This window comes from Carassius carassius, chromosome 43 (assembly GCF_963082965.1).
Source record: "Carassius carassius chromosome 43, fCarCar2.1, whole genome shotgun sequence".
Classification (NCBI taxonomy): domain Eukaryota; kingdom Metazoa; phylum Chordata; class Actinopteri; order Cypriniformes; family Cyprinidae; genus Carassius; species Carassius carassius.
Genome location: NC_081797.1, coordinates 16,254,181 through 16,266,410, shown reverse-complemented (window position 1 = coordinate 16,266,410; position 12,230 = coordinate 16,254,181). Strand labels below are relative to the sequence as shown.

At 38.4% G+C, this 12,230-nt stretch overlaps 1 protein-coding gene across 1 annotated transcript in view; it reads left to right on the top strand.

Moving 5' to 3' along the window:
• ctdspl2a (CTD (carboxy-terminal domain, RNA polymerase II, polypeptide A) small phosphatase like 2a) overlaps positions 1–12,166 on the top strand; it is a 13,642-nt gene extending 1,476 nt beyond the window's left edge. The window contains exons 2-13 of the mRNA XM_059535697.1: positions 3,450–3,658; positions 3,737–3,875; positions 4,221–4,367; positions 4,797–5,015; positions 5,092–5,179; positions 5,930–6,041; positions 6,124–6,210; positions 6,301–6,363; positions 9,178–9,257; positions 9,403–9,529; positions 9,609–9,704; positions 10,946–12,166. Of these exons, the coding sequence (XP_059391680.1) occupies positions 3,473–3,658; positions 3,737–3,875; positions 4,221–4,367; positions 4,797–5,015; positions 5,092–5,179; positions 5,930–6,041; positions 6,124–6,210; positions 6,301–6,363; positions 9,178–9,257; positions 9,403–9,529; positions 9,609–9,704; positions 10,946–11,011 (1,410 nt within the window). The 5' untranslated portion in view covers positions 3,450–3,472 and the 3' untranslated portion in view covers positions 11,012–12,166. The remainder of the gene's footprint in view (positions 1–3,449; positions 3,659–3,736; positions 3,876–4,220; positions 4,368–4,796; positions 5,016–5,091; positions 5,180–5,929; positions 6,042–6,123; positions 6,211–6,300; positions 6,364–9,177; positions 9,258–9,402; positions 9,530–9,608; positions 9,705–10,945) is intronic.
• Positions 12,167–12,230: the final 64 nt, after the last annotated feature.

The window sequence follows — 12,230 nt, the reverse complement described above, 5'->3', positions numbered from 1 at the left end:
TTATTATAAACTAGGTTGGTAGATAATTCAGCAGCAAAATATACTCTAGATTCTAGAAAAATCACGGGAGCACAATCATTTTATCAAATCTATTGAAATATTTTATTTACAAATAAAAGTGAATAATGCTGCTTTCACACCAAACGCGAATTCGCGTCTGACGCCCGAGTTGAACATTTTGAACTTTGCCGTCAATTCGCGCAGCGTTAACCAATCAGGAGCCTGCTCATGAGTCACTCATTCAACATGGAAGAACAACTGAAGTTGTCAGTGAGCAGTCACCCGGAGCTATATGACACAAGTTCATATTTCTATAGAGACAGGAATAAAAAGGACCTTGCTTGGAAGAGTGTTGTAAATACACATTTAACTTTTGAATCATGTACACGTTTATCGACCTGCGGCCTTCCCGCCATTTTTTACAACTATTTTCCCCCTAATATACAGCTACTTTTCGCTAACAAGATAATGTGTTAATTCAGAGGACATGTGCAGGAAAAAGTGGAAAAGCCTCGAATGCTCGATCAACATCAGCCATCTTGCAAACAGACAACTGCCTAGCACTTGCCCCTCCCACAAGAAGCAGATTTCTCCTCGCCCCAGACGCGAGAATGCATTCAAAATGTTCAAGCAGCAAACTAGATGCGAATTTGATGCTCTATTCGCTTTGGTGTGAACACAGCATAAGTCTAAAATCTGGTAATATGTTACACATTGCTCTTTGTATTGTTGTAAAATACATTATTGAAAAAACAAGTATATACATTTATATAGAAATCTAAAAGACATTTCTTTTAAATCTATAGCACAGTAATAAAGGCAGCAACATATCACAGATAGGACAGAACAAGAAAGACTATTAATAATCTTTGATTTTGCAGAAAATATTATAATACTGAAGGCGCCAATGTAGAGCGAAACAGAGAGCTTATGCGCATCCTGTGCGCAGAATGATGAGCTTGAAGCAACACGGTGTCACAGTGTGCTGGCTGCACAGCCCTCCGAGTCCACATAGAAAGCTGCTTGGCTCGTGTTCATATTCAGTTCTCTCTTCACAACAGTTCAGTCAGTGTACTGTTTAAGGAAAATTAATTACTCCGTTGATCGGAGCCTATAACGATCCCGAGTATCGGATCGATGCATCCCTAGTGTGTGTATAGACTGTTTCAATGGCAACAACATAAACAAACGTTACTGTGCATGCGCACTTTTATGGCCCTAACTTAACTTCCGGTAGACTTCCAAATAGAATCAATAACAACAGCCGAGTCCCTCTAGAGTAGATTTTTTTTTTGATAACAAACAAAATATGTTTGCTGCGTAAATCAGGTGGACTTTAATTATTTTTGAGCAGGAGATGCATAAAGCGCGAGAAATAGAGGTTTCCCAAGTAACAGCTGTAAACAAAGCAGAGCTACGCTCACAAATGCTGCGTTATCAGGCATATAACATGCAAGTCTTCCTTCAAAAATAGTGATATAAAAACACCTGTGCCTCGTTTTGATATTTAAACATATAAATGTAAGGAGTTATTATTATTAAACGTGCAGTACGTAACATTACTCATGTTTATTCAACGAAGCCTTTTTGAAAATCGTTTAGTTTTAAAATCGTGGCGAGTCTCCAAAAATAAATAAATGTATGGGAAACACATCCCACATCACAAACACTTGAGCCCAACTTCAGTCTACTCATCACCTTGACTTTAACTGCGTTTGTAGTAGGCACCGCAGCCAGACCGATATACACAACACAGACTGGAAATTAACTTAGCGCCCGATGAAATGGTCTATACCACTATGCACTGTGGTACGAACAAAACTGTAAATGTTTTTGACTGTTGCACTTTCAATGTACAATATTGACTTGAAGTACCCGTTGAGGTTTTAAGGTAATATATTAATAATTGAATGACACATTTGCATATTCATCTTCATTTATGGTCACATGACATGAAAGTAAATGGGTTTTATTATTTTTACTCAGTTTTTTTCTTTTCTTTATAGCTGGACTAGTGTTGTCACGGTACCAAAATTTCAGTATTCGGTACCGATACCAGTGAAAATCCACAGTTCTCGGTACCAATTTGTACCGACTTGGTACCGAAGTATCGGGTCTTTTGACAACACTAAGCTGGACTTTAAAGTGGACTCAACCCTCTTTTTAGTTATTCTAACTTTACAAAAAGGTTAAATGAAGACCTACTCTAGCCTACTGTAAATTACATTTGTACTAGCTACAATACTAATATTTACCTTATTCTTGACATTCCAAGTTCATAAAGTAAACCTAGCACACGTTGTGCCACAAATGTTCACAAAACCTGAAAACACGTTCACATTCACACGTACTCTGGTCTGGATATGAACTATGATCTGCGCAGAGAGTGTTGTTAAACTCATTGTGGCGTTTTGCACAGAAACCACTCTCTTATGCGCGCTACACATGTTGCTTCATATTAAATATTGTTACGGTTACGTTTACAGAGATGAACTGACATTGCAGATGCTCTTTCATTGGATTTGAATTCTCTGCTGTAAGATAACCTCATGCATAATACAGTGCTGTGATTAGATTAGAAGAGTTCATTCTCATGAATAATACTGAGAAATGCTTGGAAAACTGATGACATAGACATATAGTCTCCAGACACGGCAGCCAATCACCACTGCAAATTAACACACATACGTCACTTTTCGTGACATTGGTACGACTTTGCTTTTTGAAAACACAGATGGACAAAAATAAAGTTTACAGAGTTTCAGTGAAGATTACAAAGAACAGGTTTTCTCAAATCCAGCAGTGGAGGATCATTGACCTGCAGAATAAAAACTCAACTGCCTGTAGCTTTCTAGTAACTGAAAACCTTTGATATAAAATCTTTGATATGAATATGAACATGAAAATGAATGAATACATTTTATACATATAAGTTGCATATTTTTGGTTTTTGTTCAATTGTAAAGATTTATTATATTTTCATTATTAAGAGGTTTGCACAAGAGTTCAACTTCGCTAAAATTAAATGCCTTGTTTTGGTATACACTGGAAGTGTTCCATTTACTATGATTACTAAAAATATATAAAAACTAAATAGAAATTAGTTTACAAAATAAAAACTAAACTAAAACTAACAAAACCATTAATGAAACTAGCTAAAACTAAAGGAAATTTGAAAGCAATATTAAAATAAAAATGAATTTTTAAATTAAAAACTGTAATATCCTTGTTGTGGAGTCCTTTCTTGTCAATGACAGCAGGGGACAGATCCGATTGTTTTCCTTTAGTTGCCATGACTGGTCTCTGCAGTGGAATTTCCCTACAGCCGTATTGAATATCTTGCATTCAGTGTTATTAATGTAGCGGTGCTGAAACTTATGCAAATATGCATAGTGCAGCTCTGCACTTTTTTTTTTACTGTTACAGATGAACTGTGTTTGTCTTCCCAGTCTTACATGTGACTTTTGGGACAATGAGGCTGAGAGTGCGTAAGGCATCTCAGCAGCGGAGCACCACCCCGTCCGCCCGGACCGCCAAGACCAAGAGGAAGCACTCCGAGGTGGAACACACTTTGTCCTCTGAAGACGCCAAGATGCAGAAGCGAGACACGGGCATTTTCTCCACCATAAAACGGTTCATCAGAGGCAATGCTGTCAAGGTTGGGATTTGACCTTGCATTTGAGATGATTTTGTGGAGGCGATGTAGTTTGGTTTCAGCTGTGTTTCTTAATGTCAGGTGGAGCAGTGCACTCCTGCTAAGAGAAGCCGTATAGACTGTGATTCAGACAGTAATCTGATCACATCCACTCCGACCGGTGGGAACCTGCCCAGCAGAGCAAACCACAGAACCCGCAGGAAAGGCCCTGTCAATGGAGGTACGAGTGCTGACCAATCAGGCTACTACTACTAAAAGAAAATACTGTCATTTACTCACACTCAGGTTTACTTCCCTCAAAAACACAGATGAAGAATGTTGGAAACCAAACAGTTGACTGTAGCCATTGTCTTCCATAGTATTTTTTTCCCATGGCTACCATCAACTGTTTGGTTAACAACATTCTTCCAAATATATTTTTTTATGCTCATGTTGACAGAATTTTCATTTTTGGGTGAACTATCTCTTAAAGAGTTTTTTATGTGAATTAAACTTAGTTGTGAGTAGTTATGCTGATTAGCAGTGTTCTCTTGGTGTTGAATGTTTCTCATTTTCTTCTGCTCAGATACCATGACAGGTCAGAGTAAACCAGTGAAGCCCAATGGGAAGCTGGAGATGCAGACGGAAACTCCAGGCAGCCCTGCCCGCACCACCCTCTTGGGAACCATCTTCTCTCCGGTTTTTAGCTTCTTCTCACCCGCCAACAAAAACGGTAAGGGACTGTGGTCTCAGTTGTCAGCTGCACCTAAATGACACCTGAATGAGATATTGATGTCATAATAAAATGTAGTAGATCCTCCTTTTCTGACCTCTAATTGTGAAACAATCTTTTGCTTAATTGTTTGTTATATCACATTTAAAGCCGTCATGAAATAAGTATTGACAGTATGTATTTTCTTTACCTATTTTCCTGGGGCCAGACCTTCGTTTGTGTTCAGAACACAAACTAAGACATTTTTTATGAAATCCGAGAGCTCTCTTACCTGTTGTCAGTCTTCGATGCACGTTCACGTTCACGCAAACTGAAACCACTCAACCAAAACAATGCATTTATCAGCGAAATTGGCACATCATTTTTAGTTCATTCTGAGCTCTTTCTGATTTCATCACACTGTTAAACCAACTCTCTCTTGTTATCCAGCTACGGTGGGATCAGATTCCCCGGGGCAGGCGTTGGAAGCAGAGGAGATCGTGAAGCAGCTCGACATGGAGCAGCTCGAGGAAATCCCGACCAGCACTACCACAGACGGTCGAGACCTGACCTTTGACCCTGCACTAAACCCCAGACCGCTGCCTCATGTAGATGCATCAGTAGATGAAGGAGAGATCGTCACAGAGGCTGATATGCCACCGCTAACTGGTGAGTTTCTGGGAGGTTTATTTCCACTGTACTGCTGCCTAAAGCAGAGCATCCTCACACTTTCTCTCTTGATTAGCCGTAGGATCCAACAGCAGTTATCCGGATGTCCCACCATCGCCTCCAGCAGAAGGGACTTACGAGGAGGACTGGGAAGTTTTTGACCCGTGAGCCAAATTTCAACACACTTGATCTAAATAGCCTCAGTATAGACGGTTTCTTTGGGCGCACGCGCCTGGACCTAAGTTAACTTCCGGTCTGTGTTGTGTATATCGGTCTGGCTGCAGTGCCTTCTACAAACGCGGTTAAAGTCAAGGCGATGAGTAGACTGAGGGCTCAGGTGGTTGTGCTGCGGGATGTGTTTCCCATACATTTATTTATTTTTGGAAACTCACCACAATTTTAAAACTGATCGATTTTCAAAAAGGCTTCGCTGAATAAACATGAGTAACGTTATGTACTGCACGTTTAATAATAATAATCCCTTACATTTATATGTTTAAATATCAAAACGAGGCACAGGTGTTTTTTATATCGCTGTATTTCTGAAGGAAGACTTGCATGTTATATGCCTGATAAAGCAGCGTGTGTGAGCGTACTTTGTTTACAGCTGTTACTGGGGAAACCTCCATTTCTCGCGCTTTATGTCTATGCTTTAAAACATCTCCTATTGGCAAAGAATGGATTTGCATTTTCATTAAGTCCGCCTGATCCATGCAGCAAACATATTTTGTTTGTTATCAAAAAATATCTACTCTAGAGGGACTTGGCTGTTGTTATTGATTCTATTTGGAAGTCTACCGGAAGTTAAGTTAGGTCCGCAAAAGCGCGCATGCGCAGTAACGTTTGTTTATGTTGTTGCCGTTGAAACCGTCTATAGTCACGTGCTCGTGCGCTAACTTGCCTCTGTCTTCCAGTTATTTCTTCATCAAACACGTGCCACCCTTGACTGAAGAGCAGCTCACCCGTAAGCCTGCACTCCCTCTGAAAACCAGGAGCACCCCTGAGTTCTCTCTTGTCCTGGATCTAGTGAGTTGTCATCTATCATTGGTCTTGTTGATTCAAGATCTTTTGATGCCAGAATTAAGTCGCCGTTGTTGTTTTATTCCAGGATGAGACTTTGGTTCACTGCAGCCTCAATGAATTGGAGGATGCAGCCTTGACCTTCCCTGTGCTTTTCCAAGATGTCATTTACCAGGTTAAAAAAAAACTTTTCCTTTGTTTTTGTTTTTTTTGTGCACTGGTTTGTATGTAGCTCCAACAGTAATTTGCTCTCTTATTCCTAAAGGTGTACGTCCGGTTACGGCCGTTCTTTAGAGAATTTCTGGAGCGCATGTCTCAAATTTATGAGGTGAGTAATTTACAATTTGTTTACTTTTTTAATTTTTTTATTTGCAAAACAAAATGTTATAAATATTTAAAGGGTTACTCCACCCAAAAATGTAATTTTGTCATTAATCACTTACCCCCAAGTCATTCCAAACCCCTAAAAGCTTAGTTTGTCTTTTGGAACACAATTTAAGATATTTTGAATGAAAACTGGGAGGCTTGTTTCTGTCCCATTGACTGCCAAGTAAATTACACTTGTCAACACATTAATAGAGAGGCGAAGGGAAGGAAAAGATGTGGTAGAAAAAAAGCGTACAAGCAATAGGGATTACCGCACCTTGGAGAGGATTGTGAAACAAAATCCATTCAAAAATGTGGGGGAGATTCGCAAAGAGTGGACTGCAGCTGGAGTAAGTGCTTTAAAAACCACTACACACAGACGTATGCAAGACATGGGTTTCAGCTGTCGCATTCCTGGTGTCACTCCACTATTGAACAACAGACAGCGTCAGAAGCATCTTGCTTCAAAAAGGACTGTTCTCCGATGAAAGTAAATGTTGCATTTCCTTTGAAAATCAGGGTCCCAGAGTCTTGAGGAAAAAAGGAGAGGCACATAATTCATGTTTCTTAAGGTCCAGTGTAAAGTTTCCACAGTCAGTGATGGTTTGGGGTGCCATTTCATCTGCTGGTGTTGGGTCACTGTGTTTTCTGAGGTCCAAGGTCAATGCAGCCGTACACCAGGAAGTTTTAGAGCACTTCCTGCTCCTGACCAACTTTATGGAGATGCAGATTTCATTTTCCAACAGGACTTGCACACAGTGCCAAAGATACCAGTACCTGGTTTAAGGACCATGGTATCCCTGTTCTTAATTAGCCGATTGCCGGCCCCGCCCCCAAAACGGCCATTGTCCAATCACACATCATAGCAACTGTTACTATGTGAGGCAGTTCCTACAAACTTTGACTCGAAGCAAGATGAAGCGGTGCGCCCACGGCGTTTGTAAGTCGGACACTAGATTATAGAGCTGTAATCGGGCCTTAAAAGTTATGCCCGACAGGACGCGAGACCGACAGATTTCGGCCCGAGCCCGACAAGTACATTTTGATTGACAGCTTTTTTAAAGCCCGAACCCGTTTACAGCCCGACATTATACAAATGTGCGCACGCATGCAGCTCTTTTGCCTTTTGTCAAGAATGAGTCATTTATACATGTTTTAACATAATGTATACATGACTAATGTAATAGACCACTTGGAAGTTTGAACAAAGAAATAAAATAAATCCTCTGTAGCATCGTAACATCTCAGCACTCTTAAATAGCCCTAGGTATAGGCTCATTTAGCATATAAATAGGCCAACACACCAATAAAAACGAGTCTTTCTTAAAAAAAATTAAGATAAATTTTTTATTAAGATGGGTATTTGGCAATAACGAAATTAAGATAAAGGCTCTGCCGGATTTGCTTCGCCAGCAGCTGAAATTTAATAAAAGAATAATGCCAACATTAGCCTATATAGCCTACTCTGTCTACATTATGCATTTAAGACTAAATTAATATTTAGTTATCATTTGAAAAACCAATACTCACAGAGATTAGGCTAAGCAGACATGTTTTTGTGGAGGAAAATGATTGATTCCACTGTAGATGTCTTCAGCGCGTTCCTGTGCTCACTGATGGTGCGTCCAGCATTATAACCCACTGGCTCATTATTCTCATTATAAACATGGTCAAGACTTTTACACACCTCAGACTTGGCTTTAGTTGCTGGTGCGACCAAAATGTAATTGACAGAGGCAAGTTTCAACTCCTCAGCATCAATTTTCGCATTTTTCTCGTCGAAACACACTGATCGAAACACATCCCATGACCGCTCATTTACCGCGCAAGCCCGAGCCCGGCCCGGGCCATGGGTAAAATGATATAAATTAAGCCCAGTCCCGTCAGGTTCGGGCAAAGATCTTCAGCTCTACACTAGATACCCCGAGAGATTGTCTGGAGGAGTTGTCACTACATACTGCAGCCCCTTTTGCCTCGATCTGGAGGATTTCTTGGAGGTATTGCTCCAAAAAAGGTCACTGACATGCACGGGTATACCTCTTCCCGTCATGGCAATCTGTTGCGCTGGTCGTGTTTGACCATTTGTTTGTCGGAAGTAGCAACAGTAACTAAGGGGGGGCGGGGCTCGGCGAAAGGCTAATTGTCCAGCAAACTCGCCTGACCTTAACCCCTTAGAAAATCTGTGGGGTATTGTGAAGAGGAAGATGCGATATGTCAGACCCAAGAATGCAGAAGAGCTGAAGGCCACTATCAGAGCAACCTGGGCTCTCATAACACCTGAGCAGTGCCACAGACTGATCGACTCCATACCACACCGCATTGCTGCAGTAATTCAGGCAAAAGGAGCCTCAACTAAGTATTGAGTGCTGTACATGCTCATACTTTTCATTTTCATACTTTTCAGTTGGCCAAGATTTCTAAAAACCTTTTTGTATTGGTCTTAAGTTATATTCAAATTTTCTGAAATACTGAATTTGTGATTTTCCTCAGTTGTCAGTTATAATCATCAAAATTAAAAGAAATAAACATTTGAAATGTATCAGTCTGTGTTTAATGAATGAATATAATATACAAGTTTCACTTTTTGAACGGAATTAGTTAAATAAATCAACTTTTTGATGATATTCTAATTATATGACCTGTACATGTAGAAAACATCCTTGTGCGGCTGACAGATTATTTTAATTTTTTTTACTAATTAACATCCTGCCTATGATGTGAGCTACTGCTTTCACTTATGACTGCCATTAATGACGTGATCTTGAATTATTTGCAGATTATTCTCTTTACTGCTTCCAAGAAGGTGTATGCTGACAAGCTACTGAACATCCTGGATCCCAAAAAACAGCTGGTTAGGTCAGTTCCCTCTCAAAAAAAAAACATAAGTGTAAACTGCACACTAATAGTGTGTAGGTGTGATGGGAACAGATGTGTGTCTAGATTCTCAGGTTGTAAGATGTTTAAGCATTCAGCTCAAAATGTCTTTCCTCTTGTATTTCAGGCACAGATTGTTTCGTGAACACTGCGTATGCGTACAAGGCAACTACATCAAAGACCTTAACATCCTCGGGAGAGATCTCTCCAAGACGGTGATCATAGACAACTCACCTCAGGCTTTTGCCTACCAGGTTTGTGAAGCCGCCTTGAGAAGCGGTCCGTGGTGAGTTATTAGTATGTAAAGCTCAGGATGTGCTCCTCTCATTGCAGCTTTCCAACGGGATCCCCATTGAGAGTTGGTTTGTGGACAAGAATGACAATGAGCTCCTAAAGCTGGTGCCATTTTTGGAGAAGCTGGTAGAACTGGTACGTGCGTCTTGTTTCTTGTATATGTTTCTTGTGCTGCTTTTTTAAGATAATGTGCATTATTAAAATAGTATTTTTAGAAATACTTTCTCCTATTCTAAAATCCAAAAATCAAGGGTTGTTTATTATTAAGATTTCTTAACAATTTAATTATTATAAAGGATAATAATTATTATTTTTCAAATTACACACTTTCATAATTCTGTTTTTAGATAAAACATTTATTTTTTCAATTATTTAACAGAAAACGTTTATTTACAAAAGTATTGTTATGCATATTTAATGTCATACATTATAGTTTCTTAGTGTGATGACTATACCTTCATTATGTGATTATTTAAATAAAAAAGTACTTTTCTAAATTATTAAATAAGAATTCTTTGCAATTTAATTCTTGGAAGAAATAAAAACTACTCAAACCACACATTCACAATTCTTTTTTTTATTTTTAAATGACGACTTTTTTTTAATTAACAGTAAAGTTGTTTCTGTGCAAATTCACATTGTTAACCATATTTAATATCATACATTATAATGTCTTAGTGTGAAGACTACACATTCATTATGTGATTTAATTTTGTTTTAAATAAAAAATATACTTTTATTTGTTCATTTATTAAATAAGAATTCTTTGCCATGTAATTCTTAAAAAAAATTCAAACCACATTGACAATTCCATTTTTATAACACCATTAGTTTTTTTAACTAACAGTAAACTTGTTTCTGTGTGAATTTACAACAGTATTGTTATCCATATTTAATATCATAACTTATTATGAAGACTATACCTTCATTATTTGATTGATTTAGTTTTTTAGAAATATGTTCTTTTATTTACTAATTTATGAAATAAGTATTCTTGGCAATTTAATTCTTAGAAATGGTAATAATTATAACTTAAACACAATTCACAATTACAATTTGTTTTAATTAACAATAAACTTTTGTTTCTGGGCCAATTCACAGGAGTATTGTTATCCATATATAATATCATACAATGTACTGTCTTAGTTTAAGGATTATGTGATTATTTTTTATTTATATATATATATATATATATATATAAATAAACATTAGGGAAAATATTGGCTGTCGGTTCTAAATAAACATTATTTCTGCATCACGATTCAGACATTATGCATTTCTAAGTTGAAAATGATTTTACACTCTTTCATATCTATGGTGTCACTTACAGTGATCATCTGTTTTTGTTGATGTGGCATGTTTGTGTTTTATTCCAGAACGAGGACGTTCGGCCACATTTAAGAGAGCGATTTCGCCTGCATGACCTTCTACCCCCGGATTGAATATCGCAGCGAAACGAGCATTTCTTGCCAACCTGACTGTTTTTAAGCACCATGGGGGGGAAGGAAATTTTGCCACAAACTATTTGCCATAAGGATTTCAACTACAGGCCTGCCTACATGGGCATCCTTTTATGTGGGGAGGGAGGGATGGGGTTTTCGGGGCTCTGGACAAATGTTTTAAGACAAATGACTCGATGTATGCATATGTTTTCTATACACACACATTTATGGAACCGAAGGTGAGGCCGAGAAGATCACTTTTGATTGGTCGTCCCTGTCATCTCTGCGGTGGAGTTTATGCCTGATTCGGACTTTAAGGTAAAGCGCTGTGCAGAAGTGGACTTGCGTCACTCCTTTTGGTGCTCGAAGGGACCCTCTGCCCTTCCAGGCCACAGGCTTTTACTTCAAGAATGACCGGTTAAATATAACTATATAAAACATGAATATATATACATTTAACTATGTGTGTATATGTATATATAACATTTGTACATATATATTTTTTCTTGTCAAGTTTGTAAAACACAACTTGCCCTTTTGGTTTTAATTCATTATGCATTCCTTTTTAGTTCAAGGTCTTTTTTTCATAGACCAGCTGGCTTTTTATTAATTTTTTACTCTAGATTTGATGTATATTTAATGGCCTGTCCGTTACGCTCTAGCTTTTTCTTGTAGTCTGGTTGAAATGTAATCCAAAATCCGGTCACATCCCACATATGGAAAACAACAAAAGCGCTCATTTGTAAATTTCTGTCTAGTCTCTAGTTGTGGCTTTCAGTTACTGACCGCTTCATACCATTTATCCACGTCAGTCCTAATTTGGGGATTTTAACTTTTATGTTCTTAGTTTTTTTATATTCAAGTATAGATGAAATGTAAAATACTGTATGTGCATCAAAATGCTTTTCTGTGGAGAAAAAAAATAATGCTTTGTCTTTCTGAAACGTCTGGTAATGGTAGCACCAGCAGCTTAAATCACTGCGTCTCTGCTGTATTCCCTGTTTTCTCCCTCATTCTGCTTCTCCTGCTTTGGAAACTGTTTTAGGAATTATCATGTACAGCTCTGCCTACCTCTGAAGGGTAGACCTTCCGTTTCATTCAGTGTTACCCCAATGTTTTTTATTTCTATGGACATTAATACATGATTTTAATGTACCAGAATTGTTGGAATTGGTTTTTTGTCGTTTGGGATGAAAGTGTCACATGTGGCCTTGATTTG